This window comes from Pseudochaenichthys georgianus, unplaced genomic scaffold (assembly GCF_902827115.2).
Source record: "Pseudochaenichthys georgianus unplaced genomic scaffold, fPseGeo1.2 scaffold_756_arrow_ctg1, whole genome shotgun sequence".
Taxonomy (NCBI): domain Eukaryota; kingdom Metazoa; phylum Chordata; class Actinopteri; order Perciformes; family Channichthyidae; genus Pseudochaenichthys; species Pseudochaenichthys georgianus.
In genome coordinates this window covers 1-24531 of record NW_027263306.1, presented here as the reverse complement: position 1 = coordinate 24531, position 24531 = coordinate 1, and the positions used below count along the sequence as shown (strand labels likewise).

General features: G+C 44.5%; 2 protein-coding genes across 2 annotated transcripts; one reads left to right on the top strand and one right to left on the bottom strand.

Moving 5' to 3' along the window:
* The first annotated feature begins 104 nt into the window (after positions 1-104).
* Positions 105-12177, top strand: dph5 (diphthamide biosynthesis 5). The gene is made up of 8 exons (XM_034079880.2): positions 105-174; positions 1455-1609; positions 3203-3327; positions 8011-8119; positions 8867-8987; positions 9591-9630; positions 9708-9811; positions 10912-12177. Exons 2-8 carry the CDS (start codon positions 1475-1477, stop codon positions 11142-11144), a joined length of 867 nt encoding a protein of 288 aa, XP_033935771.1. The 5' UTR covers positions 105-174; positions 1455-1474; the 3' UTR covers positions 11145-12177.
* A 34-nt stretch (positions 12178-12211) lies between these two features.
* Positions 12212-20143, bottom strand: slc30a7 (solute carrier family 30 member 7; the record flags this gene model as incomplete). Its single annotated transcript, XM_034079881.1, has 6 exons — positions 12212-12665; positions 13614-13763; positions 15277-15367; positions 17254-17389; positions 18011-18055; positions 19919-20143. Coding segments are annotated over 6 exons (695 nt in total), but the record flags the coding sequence as incomplete, so codon positions are not given.
* Positions 20144-24531: the final 4388 nt, after the last annotated feature.

Sequence of the window (24531 nt, the reverse complement as noted above, 5' to 3'; positions counted from 1 at the left end):
AGAGAGAGAGGAGAGAGAGAGAGAGAGAGAGAGAGAGAGGGGAGAGAGAGAGAGAGAGAGAGGAGGGTTTCCCACCATCTCATTCACAACTACTTTCACACGCCGCGCTGCCGCCGGCGTCACCATGGAGACCCAGAGAGGGACATGTGACAGAGGAGAGCCAATCAGGAGACAGTAGGTGTAACTAAGGGATATCACCATGAACCCCCCCCCCTCCCCACTTCATTACTAACATAATAACTAACTAATATAACTAACTAATAATATAACTAACTAACTAATAACACAATATTTAGCAAGTGGACATGTCATGTTTAAATATGCAAATGAGGTGTTATGTAATGATACGTTTTGGATACATCTACAGACACAAACGGACAGAGTTGGTCAAATAAACTCTTGGATGAGGACTAGGATGTTTGCGGACATGTTATGGAATCAATGCACGAATAAAACATGTTTTACCATCTCTGCCTCTGGGTGAATCTATATGTCTGAGAAGTCTTCTCATTTATTGTAAATAAATAATATATTTGTAAGCATTTGTATGCATGTCAATTGTGTGTTTGTTTAATTGTGGGTTGTGTTACATGTTGAGTCACTTCTTTTCAGATCCTTGTTTCGTCTTTTCTGTTTAAGGTGGTCACAAATAGGGTTAGTATTTTATTGTTCTTTAATAAATCACAACTACTTCCAGAGGTGCACAAAGTACTCAGATCTTGTACTTGAGTAAAAGTAGAAGTACTCAGATCTTGTACTTGAGTAAAAGTAGAAGTACTCAGATCTTGTAGCCTACTTGAGTAAAAGTAGAAGTAGCAGCCTACTCAGTTCTGGTACAAGTACAGTACTTGAGTAAATCTACTTAGTTATTTTACACAACTGACTACTTCTGCCTCCAATTAAAGATTTGTTGATATATTGTGGGACATAAAAAATATAAATATGAAGATTTTTCCACAGAGTTTGGCTCTACTATCTGATCAGACAGTAACACACATTGATCACTGTATAGCTACACAACTTTAATAAGATTCTCTTTACTTAGGTTGTAATGAAATCCACGGTTTGATTTAACATGATATCTGCCCTGAAATCGGAAGTGTTGGAGGGCAACAACACAAAAACATGTTAAATTAATAATTTATTACAAATGAACAGATCGTAATTATAAGTACGCCGAATTAAAGAGGGCCTTTTCTTGAACAAGAAAATATATAAATAAGTTATTTCTTTATCTGCGTAAAGCTCTGAAACAATCAATGCTTTTATTAAATATGAGGATTTGTGAATGGAGTTTGGTACGCACACGGAACAGAAACGTAACTTGGCTGTAGCTGTAGTGAACGTAAACAGTTTACGACATGCCGTATTCCAGTGTGTCCAGTGAGACTACACGTGAAAGCAGAAACAGACAGAAATAAACTTGAAATTAAAGTGTTTTTAATTCGTTTTAGTTGAGTATCTGCGGGCCAGCATGCTGTACCTTGTGGGGCTGGGGCTCGGTGACGCGACGGACATCACGGTGAAGGGTCTGGCGGCCGTGAGGGGCTGCAGCCGGGTCTACCTGGAGGCCTACACCTCCATCCTCACCGTGGGGAAGGAGGCTCTGGTGAGGACTTCACACCACACTGATCTGTCCCAGGAGGTACCGGAGAGGTTGCTACCACCATGCTCCAGCACAGAGAATCACACATTAAAGGCTTCGCAGATAAACCTTAGAGGTGTAGAGTAACCTACTGTAGGACATTTACATAGGTACAATTTCCAGGTAGCCTACTTGTATTTCAATGTTAAGCTATGTGTACTTTTACTTTTAAGTACTTCTCCCACCTCTGACAACAGGTAGTTCATAACATGGGACGTTTTATGATTTTCTTTTTCACATATTACTTCTCTGGTTTGATATTATGACATTTTGTCATATTAGGACTTTTTATGATTTTCATGACATATTATACAATACATATATATATATATACATTTACATATATATATATATATAACTGTAATGACATTTATTTTGAATACTTGTATTACTTTTCATAACCTACCAATTCATTATTGCTGTTTTGATTTATGACTTTTTATTATATATTTAATTTTTTACTTTTTATGAATTTTTTGAAATATTATTTGATTATGACTTATTTTGTATTTTTATGACATTGGAATTTTGACGGTTTTTTCTGACTTTTAATAAGAGTGTTCTGCAATAACATGCTCTGGCTTTGTATAGAGAGATCATGATTTAAACAGCATTGTGATCAGTCTTTAGGATTTGACAAACTATATCATATTGTTTAGCCCTCCGGTATCACTCGATTGGACCACGCAAAAGACTTTGATAAAAACATTACGTTAAAAGATTTTGTTAACAACTTGTTTGGGTTCAATCTTTAAAGCAACTTCCGCCCTAATCTACAACTTCCGCCCTAATCTACAATTTCCGCCCTAATCTACAACCATTTTCAGGATTTTAACCCTTTAAATGCCATTTTGAAAAAAGGAAACCGCTGTTTTCTTTCATGATAAAAACAGAGAAAATTTGTTATTTTCCATAAAATACATATCCGGGGACTGGCTCTCTTTTTATCACAGTCTTGGATATCTCAAAGATTAGCAACAACATTGATTTTAGTGGATTATTAGTTTTTGCACAGAATCAGATTAAACAAAAAGTCACACATTCGGGACAAAAATGTCCACTTCCCAAAAACTGCTATAAAATGATAACAGATTAATATTTGTTTTAACTGTTTGGGTTTAAATCTTTCAATCAACTTCAGTCCTGATCAAAAATATCAAATTATGTTCAGGATGTTAACCCTTTAACTGCCAGTTTGAAAACATGAATTAGCGTTTTCTATGAAAAACATGCACAAAAAGGCAGTTCTTCTCCATATAGTGAATGTTGGGGGCGTCGGCTTTTCTTCACAGTCTTGGATTAAAGACCAAAGATTAGCAACAACATTGATTTTGGTGGATTATTAGTTTTTGCACAGAATCAGATTAAACAAAACACTCACACGTTAGCCTCAGTGATACCGGAGGACTTTCTATGATTTATTAAAATGAGATTTTATATTATGACTTTGTTTCACTTTTCTATGACATCCTTTATTATGAATTGACTTATAAACACTTAACGACTCCTACTGTTCCCGCCACCCCCCCTCACACTGTCTGCCTGTGCTTCTCCCAGGAGGAGTATTATGGGATGCCTCTGATCCTGGCGGACAGGGATCTGGTGGAGCAGCAGGCGGACGAGATCCTGAAGGACGCTGACGTGACGGACGTGGCGTTCCTGGTGGTGGGCGACCCGTTCGGGTGAGACAAAAGGCTTTCATCATCATGTGGTCGTAGCTGCAGTGTGGATATGAGCACATGGACACCTGAGGGCCCAGGGTCCTCCATCAGAGCAACACAAAATACAAAATACAACTAAAGATAGTGCGAAATGAAACGGAGTAGGACAGGATGGACGTGTGTTTTATTCCACGTATTGCATTACTCGCGTCAAAAGAAGCCCCGTCCAACAAGACACCACTGTGACAGCTGAGTGCTCCCAGTTTACTACGTGTTCAGGTCCCAGGCTCCTCCAACAGAGCAACACAATAAAACATAATATAAATAGAATATAAATAGTGCAAGGAGAGTCTATATACAAGTAATTGGAATATGATATATTAGATAAATAATTTGTAAGTTGCAAACAGATGAATGCTGTTGGGAAAATAGTGAGTGTCCTCCTCCAACATGAGAGTAGCATGCTACCAGAGGTATCAGCTGCAGCTGTGAGCATGACAGGATGTGAGATGACCAGAAGAGCATCAGGACTGCTTGAGGCAGATGATAGCTCTGTGATGAACATGATGACTCAGCCTCTATGGAGAGAGACATCAAGCATGCTCATTTCTGACGTGGAGCTAATCTGAAGTAAACATTGAATACTGCTTTCTGTTCCTCCATCTTGTGACTGTGTGACTCCCTGGCTGCGTTCCAATAGTCCCTTTAGCTCAGGACCCTTCCTCACGGAGTGAAAGGACCCGGAGGTCCCTCAGTGATAAGAGCCGTTCCAATTCTCTAGATGAAAGGAAAGGAGGTTTCAAGCTTCCTTTATCACCTCCTTTAGCTTAGGAACCACTGGACCTCCCTCACCGAGAGGAGAGGAGAAAATGCTGCCCCACAATGCATTGCAGCCGCAGCATTTGACGTCACACAGTCGGCCGTTCACGGAAACAACCGATTATGACGGAGAAATGATATCATGAAAGTTACGGTGCTTATTAAGCTTTTTAAAGCGTAGGTGGTAAGTTACAAAGTGCTTTGTTCTGAACGTTCATCAGTATTATAATCAAAGAGAGAAATATGAACGTTAGTTTTTACTGAAATGATCAAATAAAGTCAACATTTCAGTCTTCACTGAGCTGTGTGGGGTTTGTTCAACTTCTAAAAGATGTTTGAATGGTGATATACACAGTGATAGATGTTAAGGACTAACGTTTATAATAAATACATCTGTATTGATTTATCTTTTCATCAATCATACGTATTGGGATCATTGGTATTAATGTGGACCGGAGGGAGAGGGTGACGAGCAGAAGCTTCACTTTCCTTTTTTATTTCAATTCCAGCTTTGGTCCTGAAGAATCTGTTTCTCTGTTGTCCACGTTCATAAAGCAAAGCAGCAGCATCAGAGCACGGTGCAGAGTCTCTAGATGAGTCACAGGAGTCCCTCGTTCTTATTGAGCATCCATGTTTGTAGTCCGCTGTATAGAAAACTGTGGTTTCCATGGTTACCCCACAGCAGCAGACGCACACTCAGGACGTCCGCTGGCGCATCATAAACACGTCGGATAGTGAAAGTGCAGTCGATTCTCTAAAGCACCGCAGTCTCTTCTCCTAAGTCCTTTTGAATTCTCCTATCCACTATCCCTTAACCCCGTGACCTTTCACTCAGAGGTCAAGGTATAGGAGATAGGGATAGAATTTAGGAGCTGATTTTTGGATTACCCCTCTCTTGGATATCAGCATGTGAAGGACACTGCTCAGGAACTAGCTGATGCTCTGTATGTGATGACTCCTTCCATTCTGGAGAGGGTCACAGACACATGGGTCCTGAGATTGAAGCTCAAGCCGGGGACCAGGGATTATTAAGTATTTCGAAAAACTCATAATTTTGATATTTTGCGAAAAAGTCCGAATTTTTTGTTTTTTGAGAAAAAGTCAGATCTTTTTGAGAAAAAGTCTGACTTTTTTGAGATTCGTGTGAAAAATCCAGATTTGAGATTTTTTGCAAAAGTCAGATATTTTAGAAAATGTCAGATTTTTTTGATTTTCGAGAAAAACTCAGAATTTTTTGAGATTTTTGAAAAAGTCAGATTTTTTAGATTTTGACTACTTCCATTCTTGAGAGGATCACAAATACATGGATCCTGAGGTTGAAGCTCAAGCCGGGGACCAGTGATATGTTTCTAACACATGTTATGGACGTTGTTTCAAAGTTCAGGTGTTAGCAGTCTTCTGGCCGGTGGGATGAAGCTGTCCCTGAGTCCGGTGGGTTCAGTCCTGATGCCGCGGGACCAGAACAGCTGGTTTCTGGGGTGATGGGCGTCTTCTGTAATCCTGAGGGCTTGATGTGATGTTTGTGCAGCTTTCAGACACGTAGCATCTGCAGCTCGTATTGATCCAGTTCTGCTGCGTCAGCACTCTTTAAACTGACCACACACTCATTCCTGCTCGTTTCTCCCCAAACACCAGCTGGGAGGTAATGACAGAGCGCACGTGTGGTCATGTGAGCGCCGGGTTACAGTTTACATGAAGAGAGAGGAGAGTAAAAGCCATCTTTAATCTGTTCAGACCTCAGCATCACTCCGAGGGTCAGCGGGAATATGAGACGGGGTTTTTCAACTCTCGCTAAAACCTTCGTGTTTAGACTCAAAGACGCAGCTACTAGCTTTAAAGAGTCCTCTCCTGCTGATGTTCAGGTGTATATCAGTATGTAGTGTCTCTACTTTAAAGAGTCCTCTCCTGCTGATGTTCAGCTGTATATCAGTATGTAGTGTCTCTACTTTAAAGAGTCCTCTCCTGCTGATGTTCAGGTGTATATCAGTATGTAGTGTCTCTACTTTAAAGAGTCCTCTCCTGCTGATGTTCAGGTGTATATCAGTATGTAGTGTCTCTACTTTAAAGAGTCCTCTCCTGCTGATGTTCAGGTGTATATCAGTGTGTAGTGTCTCTACTTTAAAGAGTCCTCTCCTGCTGATGTTCAGGTGTATATCAGTATGTAGTGTCTCTACTTTAAAGAGTCCTCTCCTGCTGATGTTCAGGTGTATATCAGTATGTAGTGTCTCTACTTTAAAGAGTCCTCTCCTGCTGATGTTCTGGTGTATATCAGTATGTAGTGTCTCTACGTTAAAGAGTCCTCTCCTGCTGATGTTCAGGTGTATATCAGTATGTAGTGTCTCTACTTTAAAGAGTCCTCTCCTGCTGATGTTCAGGTGTGTATCAGTATGTAGTGTCTCTACTTTAAAGAGTCCTCTCCTGCTGATGTTCAGGTGTATATCAGTATGTAGTGTCTCTACTTTAAAGAGTCCTCTCCTGCTGATGTTCAGGTGTGTATCAGTATGTAGTGTCTCTACTTTAAAGAGTCCTCTCCTGCTGATGTTCAGGTGTATATCAGTATGTAGTGTCTCTACTTTAAAGAGTCCTCTCCTGCTGATGTTCAGGTGTATATCAGTATGTAGTGTCTCTACTTTAAAGAGTCCTCTCCTGCTGATGTTCAGGTGTATATCAGTATGTAGTGTCTCTACTTTAAAGAGTCCTCTCCTGCTGATGTTCAGGTGTCTATCAGTATGTAGTGTCTCTACTTTAAAGAGTCCTCTCCTGCTGATGTTCAGGTGTATATCAGTATGTAGTGTCTCTACTTTAAAGATTCCTCTCCTGCTGATGTTCAGGTGTATATCAGTATGTAGTGTCTCTACTTTAAAGAGTCCTCTCCTGCTGATGTTCAGGTGTATATCAGTATGTAGTGTCTCTACTTTAAAGAGTCCTCTCCTGCTGATGTTCAGGTGTATATCAGTATGTAGTGTCTCTACTTTAAAGAGTCCTCTCCTGCTGATGTTCAGGTGTATATCAGTATGTAGTGTCTCTACTTTAAAGAGTCCTCTCCTGCTGATGTTCAGGTGTATATCAGTATGTAGCGTCTCTACTTTAAAGAGTCCTCTCCTGCTGATGTTCAGGTGTATATCAGTATGTAGTGTCTCTCCTTTAAAGAGTCCTCTCCTGCTGATGTTCAGGTGTATATCAGTATGTAGTGTCTCTACTTTAAAGAGTCCTCTCCTGCTGATGTTCAGGTGTATATCAGTATGTAGTGTCTCTCCTTTAAAGAGTCCTCTCCTGCTGATGTTCAGGTGTATATCAGTATGTAGTGTCTCTACTTTAAAGAGTCCTCTCCTGCTGATGTTCAGGTGTATATCAGTATGTAGTGTCTCTACTTTAAAGAGTCCTCTCCTGCTGATGTTCAGGTGTATATCAGTATGTAGTGTCTCTACTTTAAAGAGTCCTCTCCTGCTGATGTTCAGGTGTATATCAGTATGTAGTGTCTCTACTTTAAAGAGTCCTCTCCTGCTGATGTTCAGGTGTATATCAGTATGTAGTGTCTCTACTTTAAAGAGTCCTCTCCTGCTGATGTTCAGGTGTATATCAGTATGTAGTGTCTCTACTTTAAAGAGTTCTCTCCTGCTGATGTTCAGGTGTATATCAGTATGTAGTGTCTCTACTTTAAAGAGTCCTCTCCTGCTGATGTTCAGGTGTATATCAGTATGTAGCGTCTCTACTTTAAAGAGTCCTCTCCTGCTGATGTTCAGGTGTATATCAGCATGTAGTGTCTCTACTTTAAAGAGTCCTCTCCTGCTGATGTTCAGGTGTATATCAGCATGTAGTGTAATTCCCAGTAAACATATTATGTTTTCTTACATACTAATTTGTATTGATATGTTTCTCCTGCAGAGCCACCACCCACAGTGACCTGGTGCTGAGAGCAGTGCATGCTGGGATACCGTACAAAGTCATCCACAACGCCTCCATCATGAACGCCGTTGGCTGCTGTGGCCTTCAGGTACTCAATCAATTAAAAATGAGTACATTACATTATATTTATCTATCTATCGATCTATCCAACTAAAGTACGTATTAAACGCAGTTCTGAGGTACTTGTACTTTATACTTCCTCTCCACTACACCTCAGAGGTATTTATTGTACTCGATACTGCAGTACTTGTATTTCACTACTTCAGTTCCTCACAGAATAAGATTACAGCGCGGTGCGTTCAGGGACCTCTCACCATCTGCTGATAGGTCATCAATAACTGAGCTGTCACAGCAGCCAATCGGAGCCCAGGACCCAGCTGTGCACTGAGCGGGAGCTCGTTAATATGCTAATGAGGGGGCGGGGCTATGCTAATGAGACGCTCCCTCACCACATGACTCTTTATGAGCTGAACAAACTGAGGAATACAGATTTAAAACAATATTTTATAGTTTAAACCTTCCCTGTTTTTATTTATATATGAATTATTATCTATTAGTTATCCAGATGCAAAATGCTCAAAATATAGAAAGAATATTATAAATGACTGAAAAACGTCATATTGGATCCAAATTTACAAAGAAAATGCAAAATATAAAAGTCTTAACATATAATTCAACTAAAGGTGTGTGTGTGTGTGTGTGTGTGTGTGTGTGTGTGTGTGTGTGTGTGTGTGTGTGTGTGTGTGTGTGTGTGTGTGTGTGTGTGTGTGTGTGTGTGTGTGTGTGTGTGTGTGTGTGTGTGTGTGTGTGTGTGTGTGTGTGTGTGTGTGTGTAGCTGTATAACTTCGGGGAGACGGTGTCGTTGGTGTTCTGGACGGAGACGTGGAAACCCGAGAGTTTCTACGACAAAATCTGTAAAAACAGGAAAGCTGGACAACACACACTCTGCCTGCTGGGTGAGACACACACACACACACACACACACACACACACACACACACACACACACACACACACACACACACACACACACACACACACACACACACACACACACACACACACACACACACACACACACACACACACACACACACACACACACCAGGTGTCTGTTTATTCAGACCATCATTAATCTATCTGCCCACTCAGACACCCAGGGGACCCTAAACTAACCGCCCTGGGGGGGGGTACCCAGCCTAATGTAATTGTGTAATTGTGTGTGTGTGTGTGTGTGTGTGTGTGTGTGTGTGTGTGTGTGTGTGTGTGTGTGTGTGTGTGTGTGTGTGTGTGTGTGTGTGTGTGTGTGTGTGTGTGTGTGTGTCACAGCTGGTTCTTTATATTTATCGGGGGAATAAAAGTCAATAAAACCAGAGATCCATCTCCGTCCACTATCCTCATTTGTTTGTTTAATAAAAAGTCTTCAATGCGAGAGTATAATATTTGATAAACATGTCATTGTAACGTCAGTCTAAAAGGTCAGAGTGTAGGATATAATAAAAGTGTATTAAACTGTGGATATACGGAACATTGATCTGATCTGATGTTTGTGTCGACAGATATTAAAGTGAAAGAGCAGAGCGTGGAGAACATGATGAGGTGAGATCCAGACGGACTGATTATAATACGCGTTATTTCACGAGATATCGTGTTCGATAACGTTGGTTTGTTTTCAGAGGGAAGAAGATCTTCGAGCCGCCGCGCTTCATGACGGTCGGTCAGGCTGCAGATCAGCTGATCCAGATCATCGAGAGGAGGAGGGAGGAGGGGGGGGAGCTGGGTGAGACACACACACACACTTGAATACTTTGGTTCCACAAATTACATTACATAAGACGGGGAATCAAATATATCGGGGCTAAGCAGCACAGAACACTTAAGGGAACACACAGCACCTCCTTCTCCACTCGGCTGAGTAGCAGCCTTAAGGGAACACACAGCACCTCCTTCTCCACTCGGCTGAGTAGCAGCCTTAAGGGAACACACAGCACCTCCTTCTCCACTCGGCTGAGTAGCAGCCTTAAGGGAACACACAGCACCTCCTTCTCCACTCGGCTGAGTAGCAGCCTTAAGGGAACACACAGCACCTCCTTCTCCACACAGCTAAGCAGCAGCCTTAAGGGAACACACAGCACCTCCTTCTCCACACAGCTAAGCAGCAGCCTTAAGGGAACACATCCTCAGACCAGTCATGGTGCATTTATATACACGGCCAAGACCTCTGAATATGAGTATCCTGTATCTACACTTGTACCCAGAGCTGGTTCTCACATCGAGCAGTGGTTGATATACTTGTCCTGGAAAGCCTGGTCCATGCACAGGTCAAAGGCACAGCCTGCTTCTAATATTAGCACCTCCCTGTTGTTGGTGTCAACAAAAACATCGTTGGTCAAACCAAACCACACACACACACACTGAACTGTTGACTCGAGATTAAGAGTTGCCCTTCGGGGAAATAAATCATTACAGCAATTCAAGAAACATTTTGAGAAAAAAAGTTGCATCGTCAGGAAAACATTTAGAGAAAGCTGGTTATATATTTGATTAAAAATAGGAAAATTCTTCAGAGTAAATATTTGCTAAAATCATACGAGGAGTTTTTGGGTGTTATAAGTAATAAAATCCACCGGTTAAAAAGTAATATTTAGAAACCTTTTCCCAAGTAAATAAAACTAGAAACATCATTCAAACTGTTAGCGTGCGAAAGCTATCAGATGTATTATTTAACTCACTGGTGTTACCTGTTATGAGAGAAGATAGTTTCAGTAGTTTAATAGCAGGACAGCACAGATTAGAGACACAATCAAATGATATACAGTTAAGTAACTTTAAAATAAGAAATGAACATATATCAACATCAAGCCTATGTTTCCCCTCCAGGAGTGACGGAGGACACGGTGTGTGTCGGCGTCGCTCGGCTTGGTGCAGACGATCAGCTGATCCGCACCGGGACGTTGCGCCAGCTGCTGTCATGTGACCTGGGCGAGCCGCTCCATTCGCTGGTCGTCACCGGACATCTGCACCCGCTGGAGGTGGACATGCTGCGAGTCAACGCCGAACCAGACGCTCTGAAGGACCTGAAGTCCATCGACAGCTCCACCTTCTGCTCATAACACACACTGACTCTGGGTACACGTGAGGACCAACACCTCTACAGTAAAAGAGAAATAACCCACAACTTTTTGGATGATTTATTTATCCTTAGGGATGTCTTTAAAAGCAGCGTGTACTTCCTTCAAATGTCGAGATGTGCTGCTTTTCTTTGTTATATATCAAAGAAAGAAGCACCGTACTCATTTTATATCAGGTTTAATTGTAGTCCTACAAATGTCTAATTTTAAACCTGAACCATCAGAATACCTGTATTGGTCCCACTGTCCCTACAATGTTGAAAGGTCCTCTTATGATGGTTATACTTGGTCCTCACAAAGACAATTAAACAAGCCACAACTTATTTATCGGTAATGATGCGTTAAAAGCAGCCTGTACTTCCTTCAAATATCGAGATGTGCTGCTTTTCTTTGCTATCATATCAGAGGATATCTATTGTTTGATTTGACGAAAAGTTTGATTGAAAGTTAAACGCTGAAACTGATGCTCGAAGGACCTGAAATCCATCGGGAGTTCCACTTTCTGCTCATAACACGCTCTGACTCTGGGCGAGAACTCCCTAATGACAACAAACCATCAAAACTACAGTAAAAGAGAAATAATCCACAACTTTTATGCTGAATTTGGGTGTTTTTGTCATGGAGAAATGTCTTTAAAAGCAGTTTGTACTTCTATTGAGATTTGCTGCTTTTCTTTGTTAAATATCAAAGAGGATATCTTTTGTTTTGGTTTGACAAAAAAAGCACCTTATATAAAGTTCAATCAAATAATTACAGTCCTACAAATGTCTAATAATAAACCTGAACCATCAAATGTTGAAAGGTCCTCTTATGATGTTATGGTAATACTTGGTCCTCACAAAGACAGTAAAACAAGCCTATATACACACACACAGCAGGATGTCGTTCATCATCAGAAATAATTAGAAGACCAACATTAAAAGCTCTTTTTGGATCGGTAAAACTTCTGGTCCTGTTAAACCCAGATAAAAGCCAGGTCCCCAGTTTGTGCTATAAACAGAAACGTGTGTATATTGTGATGCTATCAATGAGAAATAATAAAAAAAAAATCGGAGAAACAATTATTTATTTATTACAGTTGAAAAAAGAAGAAGACTGAAACCCCCCGTCTGGTCACATGATTTGGCACGTTTTAAAAACAGTGACATCACACGCCGGTGATGTCATAGGGAGGGGGGGCTCAAATTGTCTCTGATTCATGATGAAGGCACTTACCCAGAATGCTTTGCTCCAGTCTACAAAGTGCAGCGAGGGTGGGGGGGGGTCAGGTAAGTAAAAAAGAAAGAAAGAAATTAGGGGAGAGAGGCCATTTTTGGCTGGAGCATCTTGGTAGTTCAGTCTCACTGCCCCCCCCCCCACGCTGTCTGTCCTTCATTGGAGGTGGGGGGGGGTCAGAGGTCACCTGCAGCAGACTGAAAGGTGATTGGTCCCAGGTGTTCAGAGGAGGCGGGGCTTCTACATGGAGGCCGTCTCAATCTGAACGTAGAGCTGCCGAACTCCAGCCTGAACACAGAAATAATGTTTACGCTACAAATACAAAAAACACAGGTAAACAAAGATAATACTATACAGGCACATTAATACCATCAGTATTACTGCAACACAGTTACACTTCTGTAAGTAAATATGTATTATACTACTACAACAAAGGTAAATAATAACTAGAAATACTACTAGGTTAATCACAGATAAATAAATACCTATAAGGGAAGGCTGCACACGTGTTCATGTACCTGTGAAGATGTTTTTTGACCGTGAGGTGTTCAGGTACCTGTGTGAAGATGTGTGGTGCGTTGAGGTACTTGTGTGAAGATGTGGTGTTGTGCGTTGAGGTACTTGTGTGAAGATGTGGTGTTGTGCGTTGAGGTACTTGTGTGAAGATGTGGTGTTGTGCGTTCAGGTACATGATAGAAGATGTGTGGTGTGTTCAGGTACCTGTGTACAGATGTGATGTGTGAAGGTGTGGTGCGTTCAGGTACCTGTGTGAAGATGTGTGGTGCGTTCAGGTACCTGTGTGAAGATGTGGTGAAAGTGGTACGTTCAGGTACCTGTGTGAAGATGTGGTGAATGTGGTGCGTTCAGGTACCTGTGTGAAGATATGTGGTGCCTTCAGGTACCTGTGTGAAGATGTGGTGAATGTGGTGCGTTCAGGTACCTGTGTGAAGATATGTGGTGCGTTCAGGTACCTGTGTGAAGATGTGGTGCGTTCAGGTACCTGTGTGAAGATGTAGTGCTTTCAGGTACCTGTGTGAAGATGTGGTGAATGTGGTGTGTTCAGGTACCTGTGTGAAGATGTGTGGTGCGTTCAGGTACCTGTGTGAAGATGTGGTGAATGTGGTGCGTTCAGGTACCTGTGTGAAGATGTGTGGTGCGTTCAGGTACCTGTGTGAAGATGTGTGGTGCATTCAGGTACCTGTGTGAAGATGTGGTGAATGTGGTGCGTTCAGGTACCTGTGTGAAGATGTTGTGCGTCTGGCTGAGGATCCAGCGTGTGTCGGCATCAGGAGCGACCAGCAGTTTTAACGTCCCGATGTAAACGTCCGTACACAAAGTCCAGAAGTGAGGATCCTGCAGGTTGTAAACGCCCTGCAGCTTCTGCACCTGAACGCATCTCGAGAAAAACCAGGAGTTAGACACGTCCCTGACACAAAAGATACATGAAGCTGATGCTTTAATATAAAGTAGAACAGACGTGTTTGAGGCGTTGATCATGGTGAACTGTCTTTAGATTAATTATGAAAAGTCAAAGTATATGTTGGTGTTAGAGCCAGTGTTTTGTCACTAACCGTGACGTCTGTAGTCAACAGAGTATAAAAGACTACAATTCCCACGGTGCCTCATCTAAAATGTTTTTAACCGTTCAACTACCGTTTAAGTTACCAAGCAGAGGTCGCGTTAACCCAATATTTTCCGTCTATTTCTAACAATGACGGAAAAATCTGAAAGCAGTCATTTTGACGGATTAGAACACAACTCGGAACAGCACCAACATGTCCACCAGCGGCCCACATGATATTACATCCTGAGTGGCCAGGTCGACTGAGGGCGATCTACTCTGCTGTAGTCTGTAACTATTATTTAGTCATTCACACCCGGTCCAGTTGGTGGCGCGTGTGTGTAGCTATTGTCTAGTCTTGTTTTTGACCTCGCTGTTTAACCGGCTTTAGCAATCGCAGCTGATCGTCCGAAGCTTTTCTAATAAGCCCAGTGGTCGTGATGGTGTGGATGAACGAGGTGAAAAGAGGGATCGATGCGGTGGAGGATGAAGGACAAGCCAGTAAGACTACAACTGACAGCGTTCAGCCGGCGGCAGAGGGGCGAGCAAGTGGCAAGGAGTTGAAGCGGGAGTACCGGGTTCAGTGGGAGCAAGGGTTGAGTGGCTGAGGAGGGGAGAAGGCAAAATGTTCTGCGACATCTGTAGAGAAGATGAGCAATGGATTTGTCCGCGGGGGCACGGCGATGCAGAAATCAGCGTTCAGGCGACAGCAGGTCATCGAGTTGTTCTTGTAAACGTTTTGTTCATATTCTGATTGTAATCGTCTCATTTAAAACGATGGCATTGTTATATTTGGTCGTGGTGTTGTTAGCGGCCTGTCAGTGCAGGAGAAATCATTCATGTTCGTGTTGACATGAACAGTGACCACACGGTTCATCTTTTTGTTTCTCCATGCCCTTAAACGTTCTGTGTGAATCTTTAAAGCATGAAGGAATGAGCATTTGCTGCTCAGTACCCGAACATACACGTTAAATACGTCTCATCATTAAAACATGAAACTAAAATGACGGGTAATAAATAATGGATTATGACGGACATCGAAAAAGTCTAACGCAACCACTGCCACCAAGTTATAGAACCTGAACTAGAAAGAAAGAAAGAAAGCAAACCTAAGTTGTTTGTTATTTTGTTTGAGTTTCGCTTCTTTGTTGCATGTGTGAAAAGTTTGTCATGTTATTTTGAGTATTGCACAACATCGCCCAAACCACCGGAGGACACGCAACTCATCAAACTGAGCAACACGGATATAAAGGAAAGACAGCGAGTTAGACATGTCTGTTTCAGGCGCCTCTGGCTCGGTAGGAGGCGAGGAAGGAGGCGATGTGAGTGCTTACTGACCCGCTGGTAGCTCTCGGGCAGCTTCTGGTCCAGAGAGGGAGGCGTTCGCTGCATCAGGATCCCGATGGACTCCTTCAGCAACGGGATGACGCTGAGGAGACAGAGACACACTGAGCACGTGCACACACTCACAGCTGGTTCAAAATGTACGGGTGGTTCTGTTCACGCAGCTGCAGCTCGCTGTGGATCAACCCCTTAAAGCAGGGGTGTCAAACCTAAGGCCCGGGGGCCAAATCCGGCCCGCGACTTCATTTTATGTGGCCCCGCAAGAGCTTGCAAAGATTATAATACGGTTACATGCTACTTTACAGAAGCGGGTTGCCCTTAAACTACATGTCCCACAATGCATCTCGTTTTGTGACACTGAAGAGACTTGCAATTATTTGCCCTGGATTTCTGCTTTCAGACGAAGTTCATTTGGAAGTTATTATCCTATCTCATAATAATCCAATTCAGAGGCAATAATGTAATATCATACATTATTTTATATATTTATATGAACGTAATGGGGTTCGGTGTGGATTCAGATCCAAGGGAAGAATCTGTGAAGTTTCAACAGGAGTTCTGAGAGGATCAGCTCAGGTTCCACAGGTTTCTAGCTGGAGTTTGAGTTCCTCTCTCCTCGTTCAGAGTGGAGGCACGTGACTGTGTCGAGCTGGAGCTCAGCCGTTTGCAGCTGCCTGCGGTCGAGTGAAGGCCTCTCAGCTGACCACAGATCTGCTGACTGTTTCAATCTGCAGCTGCGATCACTGCCAGCCTATCAGACCACATCTACTCCATCTATCCCCGGGGCTTCTGGGAAATCTGACCGCCGCACATCTACTGCCGGACCCCAGAAGTATTCCAGCTCCATGCCGGTGGTTTTAGTCCATTAACTCCTGGTGGCACATTCCTTACGTCAGAGCAAAAGCATTTTCCAAAGCATGCGTCAGCTCTCAGATCGATTTCATTCCTCTGTGCAGAGCAGAAGCCTGAGGGATAATCCATCAGCCCTGGCACTTTAGGCTCCTTCTGAGGCTCCTTCTGAGGCTCCTTCTGAGGCTCCTTCTGAGGCTCCTTCAGCGGTGCGTTCAAGGAACCACTGCCATCCTAGAAACTTCAGACTTCACCAAAGTCTGTCTATTATTTCTCAAAGAGGACGTTGGAGGTTTCAGTGCTCGTCCTCTGGAGGTTGGAATAACGTTAAAGGTTCTGCGGGTCGCTAAGTCGCGAGTTTTAATTGGCATATTAAGGTGTTAAAGGTGTTTTAGTGGACATTTAAGATCCGCTCGTTATTATAAATAGTTAAATGGAGTCTAGGGGAAAGATATAGTACGAGTACTATGTCTCTTGTTGATAAGATATATCACAGAACACCAATATATAAGATGTGTCCTGACGTAAACAACAACGTGACGTCTCTGCCGTCTCACGCTCTGATTTCTGGAGGAATTATACCGTTTTTGAGAAACAGAAATATTGTTCTCTGATCACTTTAACATTTTACAGGGAACATCGTTTTGGAGCAGATTTTAAGAGTTAAATGTTAGTTATGTAAACAGGGTTCATGCACTTTTTCACCAATGGCTTCTCCAGGACCTTCACCTAGTTTCCCATGACCAAAGAAATGCGGTTCCACTGGAAATTGTTTATTTCAACACGGAACAGGAAAATAAGATCTGAAACATGTCCAATAGACTACTAGCTTCACGCTAACGCAACGCAAATCTCTCACCAGCAAAACACCTCGTCAGCTAAAAGCCATTTTACGTTTCACTACTTTACGATACAGTATTTATTATCGTTTTAGTATTATTATTTCGACGATTAGATCAAATGTAAATCATATTTTATGCAACTTTAGTTACATTTCCATGACTTTTCCAAAACTTCGGGACAAATATAGTTTTCCAAAACTTCTCCAGGGCCTGGAATGAGCTTTTTGAATTCCCATGACCTCTCCAGCTTCACCGTAAGAACCGCGGACAGAGTAAGTACCTGACTCCGATGAGCAGCGAGATGAGCATGGAGCAGATCGGGTCCGCGATCATCAGGTCGTATCTCTGCATCAGGAGAGCCGAGATGATCACTCCCACACTGCCCAGGGTGTCAGCGATGATGTGCAGCAACACGCCTGGAACACACACACACACACACACAATAATAACAACACACACTTCAAAATGTCCCCTGCTGAAGACACTTGGATCAGGACAGAAGACTCAGAAACACCCCGGCAGGTATCAGAGCCCATGCAGCTCGTTAGGAGGTGAAGGTGCTGCATTAGCTCCAAACAGGAACATAAGAAACGACACGAGAAGCCTTTAAAAGTGAAATGAACCCGTTCTGAAAGCTAGTTTTTAGTTACTTTTGAAAAGATAATTAAAAAAGCTTGTTTATTTTGTAAAAACACCCACATGGAGACATCTCAGTGTTTCTGGGGCTAAACAGCGTGAGGGCGCCCCCTGGTGGTCAAGGCAGTGTACACGCGTATGTTTTAAATGTTACCTAGTTATATCTATGTAATCATTTAAATAACTTTATGAATGAAAATATCAATTGACATTTCTTCGAGGTTACAAAGCAGTTGTTATTTCTCATCAGGGATCAAAGGACGTCTTTGTGTTGGATTCTTTTATCCCCATTAAAACACTAACTGTATTTAAGTCTTTAATATGAGATGGCCTTCGCTCTGTGTTCCCGACGGGTGGGGTGAGGCGCTTTAAAGCACGATGGGTGTGTCGTGTGTTCTCACCCTGAAGGATCTGCTTACTGGCTCCTTTCCCCGGAGTCAGCTGGTCTGCAGGACGAACACACATTTATTAAAATAATACAAACAGGAGAACTCACGTAACGGGACGTCCCACAGCAGCTGTTCCAACATCTTGACATCTTGGAGCTGGGCGTGTCTGACAGCAGAGCAACAACCAATCACATGAATGTCCCGCCCCCGACACACAAAGCCAAACCCCCGGGGATTTTATGCGAGCAATATATAAATATATATATATATAAAAACTCCCCAAACAGGCGAAACCCTACCAGTTTCACCCCCTGTCTCTGCCACCTCCCTCCATGCTGGTTCCTCCGGTTTGTATCCCGTTAATAGTTCTGGTCGTAAAGAACCGGGTGATTTGCTACCGTAACTTCTCGTTTGGAATATGAGGAAATGAACTGCGGGCTGGTTCTCCCTGCTTACACGCGGTTTGATTGGCTGACGCTTCTACTGTCAGATTTGCATACACGTGTTTGATTGGCTGGCGCTTCTACGTCAGATTTGCATAAACGTGTTTGATTGGCTGGCGCTTCTACTGTCAGATTTGCATAAACGTGTTTGATTGGCTAGTGCTTCTACTGTCAGATTTGCATAAACGTGTTTGATTGGCTAGCGCTTCTACCGTCAGATTTGCATAAACGTGTTTGATTGGCTGGCGCTTCTACCGTCAGATTTGCATACACGTGTTTGATTGGCTGGCGCTTCTACCGTCAGATTTGCATAAACGTGTTTGATTGGCTGGCGCTTCTACTGTCAGATTTGCATAAACGTGTTTGATTGGCTGGCGCTTCTACTGTCAGATTTGCATAAACGTGTTTGATTGGCTGGCGCTTCTACTGTCAGATTTGCATAAACGTGTTTGATTGGCTAGTGCTTCTACTGTCAGATTTGCATAAACGTGTTTGATTGGCTAGCGCTTCTACCGTCAGATTTGCATAAACGTGTTTGATTGGCTGGCGCTTCTACCGTCAGATTTGCATACACGTGTTTGATTGGCTGGCGCTTCTACTGTCAGATTTGCATAAACGTGTTTGATTGGCTGGCGCTTCTACCGTCAGATTTGCATACACGTGTTTGGCTGGCGCTTCTTCTGTCAGATTTGCATAAACGTGTTTGATTGGCTGGCGCTTCTACTGTCAGATTTGCATACACGTGTTTGATTGGCTGGCGCTTCTACTGTCAGATTTGCATAAACGTGTTTGATTGGCTGGCGCTTCTACTGTCAGATTTGCATACACGTGTTTGATTGGCTGGCGCTTCTACTGTCAGATTTGCATACACGTGTTTGATTGGCTGGCGCTTCTACTGTCAGATTTGCATACACGTGTTTGATTGGCTGGCGCTTCCAGCTCAGCTTCAAAAGTTGAACATTGCTCAACTTTTGAATCCTGGAAATCTTTGCTTCGCTCCCCCACAATGCAGTTCGGCGAAAAGCGAGGCAAAGTGACGTCATCCCCATTCAAAGTCAACGGGCAGAGAAGCGGTGGAAGCTTCGTCTGAAGCTGAGTGTGGACGTACCGTTGCGTGTGGACGGACCGTGACGGAAACCAACACGCCTAAAAGGTGAACGGAGAATACAACACATGGAAAAGTCTCGATGCAAAATGTTCCTTTCAGTACGAGTATGCAGCGTCTGCTCTGATTGGTTAGCTGGCCGGCTCCGTTGTGATTGGTCAACCACTTAGAGATGTCCCGCCCCCTTAGCCTGTCACGTACAATGTGTTGAAGCGCTAGCCAATAGGAGCGCAAGGATTTAATAGTGCCGTCACTTTGTTCCGGAAGTAAACAAATGAAGTGAGGAAAATAACCACATTTGTAAAAGGTTATAAACTTAAAGAATGCAGCCGCCATGTCAGGTGAGCACTTCAAAGGACAGCAGCCTCTCACCGTGACAGTGTGCATCGTCATGTCCTCCGTGGCTGTGTCCGTGTCCATCGTTTCCTCCGTGGCTGTGTCCATCGTGTCCTCCGTGGCTGTGTCCATCGTGTCCTCCGTGGCTGTGTCCATCGTGTCCTCCGTGGCTGTGTCCATCGTGTCCTCCGTGGTCCTTTCCTCCGTGGCTGTGTCCTTGATTTGCACTGCCGTTAAACAGAGAGTGGCTGTGGCCGTGATCTGAGAGACACACAGGTGAGAGACACACAGGTGAGAGACACACAGGTGAGAGACAGACAGGTGAGAGACACACAGGTGAGAGACACACAGGTGAGAGACAGAGAGGAGAGAGACAGACAGGAGAGAGACACACAGGTGAGAGACAGACAGGTGAGAGACACACAGGAGAGAGACAGACAGGTGAGAGACACACAGGTGAGAGACAGACAGGTGAGAGACACACAGGTGAGAGACAGAGAGGAGAGAGACACACAGGTGAGAGACAGACAGGTGAGAGACACACAGGAGAGAGACACACAGGTGAGAGACACACAGGTGAGAGACACACAGGTGAGAGACAGACAGGTGAGAGACAGACAGGTGAGAGACAGACAGGTGAGAGACACACAGGTGAGAGACAGAGAGGAGAGAGACAGACAGGTGAGAGACACACAGGTGAGAGACACACAGGTGAGAGACACACAGGTGAGAGACAGACAGGAGAGAGACACACAGGTGAGAGACAGACAGGTGAGAGACAGACAGGTGAGAGACAGACAGGTGAGAGACAGACAGGAGAGAGACACACAGGTGAGAGACACACAGGTGAGAGACACACAGGTGAGAGACACACAGGTGAGAGACAGACAGGTGAGAGACAGACAGGTGAGAGACACACAGGTGAGAGACAGAGAGGAGAGAGACAGACAGGAGAGAGACACACAGGTGAGAGACAGACAGGTGAGAGACACACAGGAGAGAGACAGACAGGTGAGAGACACACAGGTGAGAGACAGAGAGGAGAGAGACACACAGGAGAGAGACAGACAGGTGAGAGACACACAGGAGAGAGACAGACAGGAGAGAGACACACAGGAGAGAGACACACAGGTGAGAGACAGACAGGAGAGAGACACACAGGAGAGAGACACACAGGTGAGAGACACACAGGTGAGAGACAGACAGGTGAGAGACAGACAGGTGAGAGACACACAGGTGAGAGACAGAGAGGAGAGAGACAGACAGGAGAGAGACACACAGGTGAGAGACAGACAGGTGAGAGACAGACAGGTGAGAGACACACAGGAGAGAGACAGACAGGAGAGAGACACACAGGTGAGAGACAGACAGGTGAGAGACACACAGGAGAGAGACAGACAGGTGAGAGACACACAGGTGAGAGACAGAGAGGAGAGAGACACACAGGAGAGAGACAGACAGGTGAGAGACACACAGGAGAGAGACACACAGGAGAGAGACAGACAGGAGAGAGACAGACAGGAGAGAGACACACAGGAGAGAGACAGACAGGTGAGAGACACACAGGTGAGAGACAGACAGGTGAGAGACACACAGGTGAGAGACAGACAGGTGAGAGACAGACAGGTGAGAGACAGACAGGTGAGAGACACACAGGTGAGAGACAGACAGGTGAGAGACAGACAGGTGAGAGACACACAGGTGAGAGACAGAGAGGAGAGAGACAGACAGGAGAGAGACACACAGGTGAGAGACAGACAGGTGAGAGACACACAGGTGAGAGACAGACAGGTGAGAGACAGACAGGTGAGAGACACACAGGTGAGAGACAGAGAGGAGAGAGACAGACAGGAGAGAGACACACAGGTGAGAGACAGACAGGTGAGAGACACACAGGAGAGAGACAGACAGGTGAGAGACACACAGGTGAGAGACAGAGAGGAGAGAGACACACAGGAGAGAGACAGACAGGTGAGAGACACACAGGTGAGAGACAGACAGGTGAGAGACAGACAGGTGAGAGACACACAGGTGAGAGACAGAGAGGAGAGAGACAGACAGGAGAGAGACACACAGGTGAGAGACAGACAGGTGAGAGACACACAGGAGAGAGACACACAGGTGAGAGACAGACAGGTGAGAGACAGACAGGTGAGAGACACACAGGTGAGAGACAGAGAGGAGAGAGACAGACAGGAGAGAGACACACAGGTGAGAGACAGACAGGTGAGAGACAGACAGGTGAGAGACACACAGGAGAGAGACAGACAGGAGAGAGACACACAGGTGAGAGACAGACAGGTGAGAGACACACAGGAGAGAGACAGACAGGTGAGAGACACACAGGTGAGAGACAGAGAGGAGAGAGACACACAGGAGAGAGACAGACAGGTGAGAGACACACAGGAGAGAGACACACAGGAGAGAGACAGACAGGAGAGAGACAGACAGGAGAGAGACACACAGGAGAGAGACAGACAGGTGAGAGACACACAGGTGAGAGACAGACAGGTGAGAGACACACAGGTGAGAGACAGACAGGTGAGAGACAGACAGGTGAGAGACAGACAGGTGAGAGACACACAGGTGAGAGACAGACAGGTGAGAGACAGACAGGTGAGAGACACACAGGTGAGAGACAGAGAGGAGAGAGACAGACAGGAGAGAGACACACAGGTGAGAGACAGACAGGTGAGAGACACACAGGTGAGAGACAGACAGGTGAGAGACAGACAGGTGAGAGACACACAGGTGAGAGACAGAGAGGAGAGAGACACACAGGTGAGAGACAGAGAGGAGAGAGACAGACAGGAGAGAGACACACAGGTGAGAGACAGACAGGTGAGAGACACACAGGAGAGAGACAGACAGGTGAGAGACACACAGGTGAGAGACAGAGAGGAGAGAGACACACAGGAGAGAGACAGACAGGTGAGAGACACACAGGTGAGAGACAGACAGGTGAGAGACAGACAGGTGAGAGACACACAGGTGAGAGACAGAGAGGAGAGAGACAGACAGGAGAGAGACACACAGGTGAGAGACAGACAGGTGAGAGACACACAGGAGAGAGACAGACAGGTGAGAGACACACAGGTGAGAGACAGAGAGGAGAGAGACACACAGGAGAGAGACAGACAGGTGAGAGACACACAGGAGAGAGACAGACAGGAGAGAGACACACAGGAGAGAGACACACAGGAGAGAGACACACAGGTGAGAGACAGACAGGTGAGAGACACACAGGAGAGAGACAGACAGGAGAGAGACACAGGTGAGAGACAGACAGGTGAGAGACAGAGAGGAGAGAGACAGACAGGAGAGAGACACACAGGTGAGAGACAGACAGGTGAGAGACACACAGGTGAGAGACAGAGAGGAGAGAGACACACAGGAGAGAGACAGACAGGTGAGAGACACACAGGAGAGAGACAGACAGGAGAGAGACACACAGGAGAGAGACACACAGGTGAGAGACAGACAGGTGAGAGACACACAGGTGAGAGACACACAGGTGAGAGACAGAGAGGAGAGAGACAGACAGGAGAGAGACACACAGGAGAGAGACAGACAGGTGAGAGACACACAGGAGAGAGACAGACAGGAGAGAGACACACAGGAGAAAGACACAGGTGAGAGACAGACAGGTGAGAGACACACAGGTGAGAGACACACAGGAGAGAGACAGACAGGTGAGAGACACACAGGTGAGAGACAGACAGGTGAGAGACAGACAGGTGAGAGACACACAGGAGAGAGACAGACAGGTGAGAGACACACAGGTGAGAGACAGAGAGGAGAGAGACACACAGGAGAGAGACACACAGGAGAGAGACACACAGGAGAGAGACAGACAGGTGAGAGACAGACAGGTGAGAGACAGACAGGTGAGAGACACACAGGTGAGAGACAGAGAGGAGAGAGACAGACAGGAGAGAGACACACAGGTGAGAGACAGACAGGTGAGAGACACACAGGAGAGAGACAGACAGGTGAGAGACAGAGAGGAGAGAGACACACAGGAGAGAGACACAGGTGAGAGACACACAGGTGAGAGACAGACAGGTGAGAGACAGACAGGTGAGAGACACACAGGAGAGAGACAGACAGGAGAGAGACACACAGGAGAAAGACACAGGTGAGAGACAGACAGGTGAGAGACAGGTGAGAGACAGACAGGTGAGAGACACACAGGAGAGAGACAGACAGGAGAGAGACACACAGGTGAGAGACAGAGAGGTGAGCCACACACAGGTGAGTGGAGGCTCTTGAGTTGCAGATGGAGATGAGGTTATTGAAATAGAACTGGATGTAAATCTTTCATTGAAGATTTTTAGGCGTTTCCATTTAAAATAAGGAACATTTTGATATTTTTTCTTCTTAGTTACTCAACCTTTTTTTGCCCTCTTAATTAAAAAAGTATTTTTTTTTTAAGTTTGTACCCCTGTTTGACATTTCCAGATATTTTCAACAATTTGTGAAAAAAGTCAGGAAAGACATTTCTGAAGAAAATCTGAATTTTGAGATTTTTGAAAAAAGTCAGAATTCTGAAAGAATTAAAAGACTGAACTTTTTTTCCTGAAAAAGTCAAAATGTTTAGATCTTAGAAAAAAAGTCAGACATATTGAGAAAAAGGTCAGAATTCAGAT

Excerpts from the sequence above, each read along its gene's own strand:
- dph5 (XM_034079880.2), top strand. The coding sequence starts at position 1,475 with ATGCTGTACCTTGTGGGGCTGGGGCTCGGTGACGCGACGGACATCACG. Across the intron at positions 1,610-3,202 it reads CCGTGGGGAAGGAGGCTCTG|GAGGAGTATTATGGGATGCC; the intron begins GTGAGGACTTCA and ends TGCTTCTCCCAG. Across the intron at positions 8,988-9,590 it reads ACACACACTCTGCCTGCTGG|ATATTAAAGTGAAAGAGCAG; the intron begins GTGAGACACACA and ends TTGTGTCGACAG.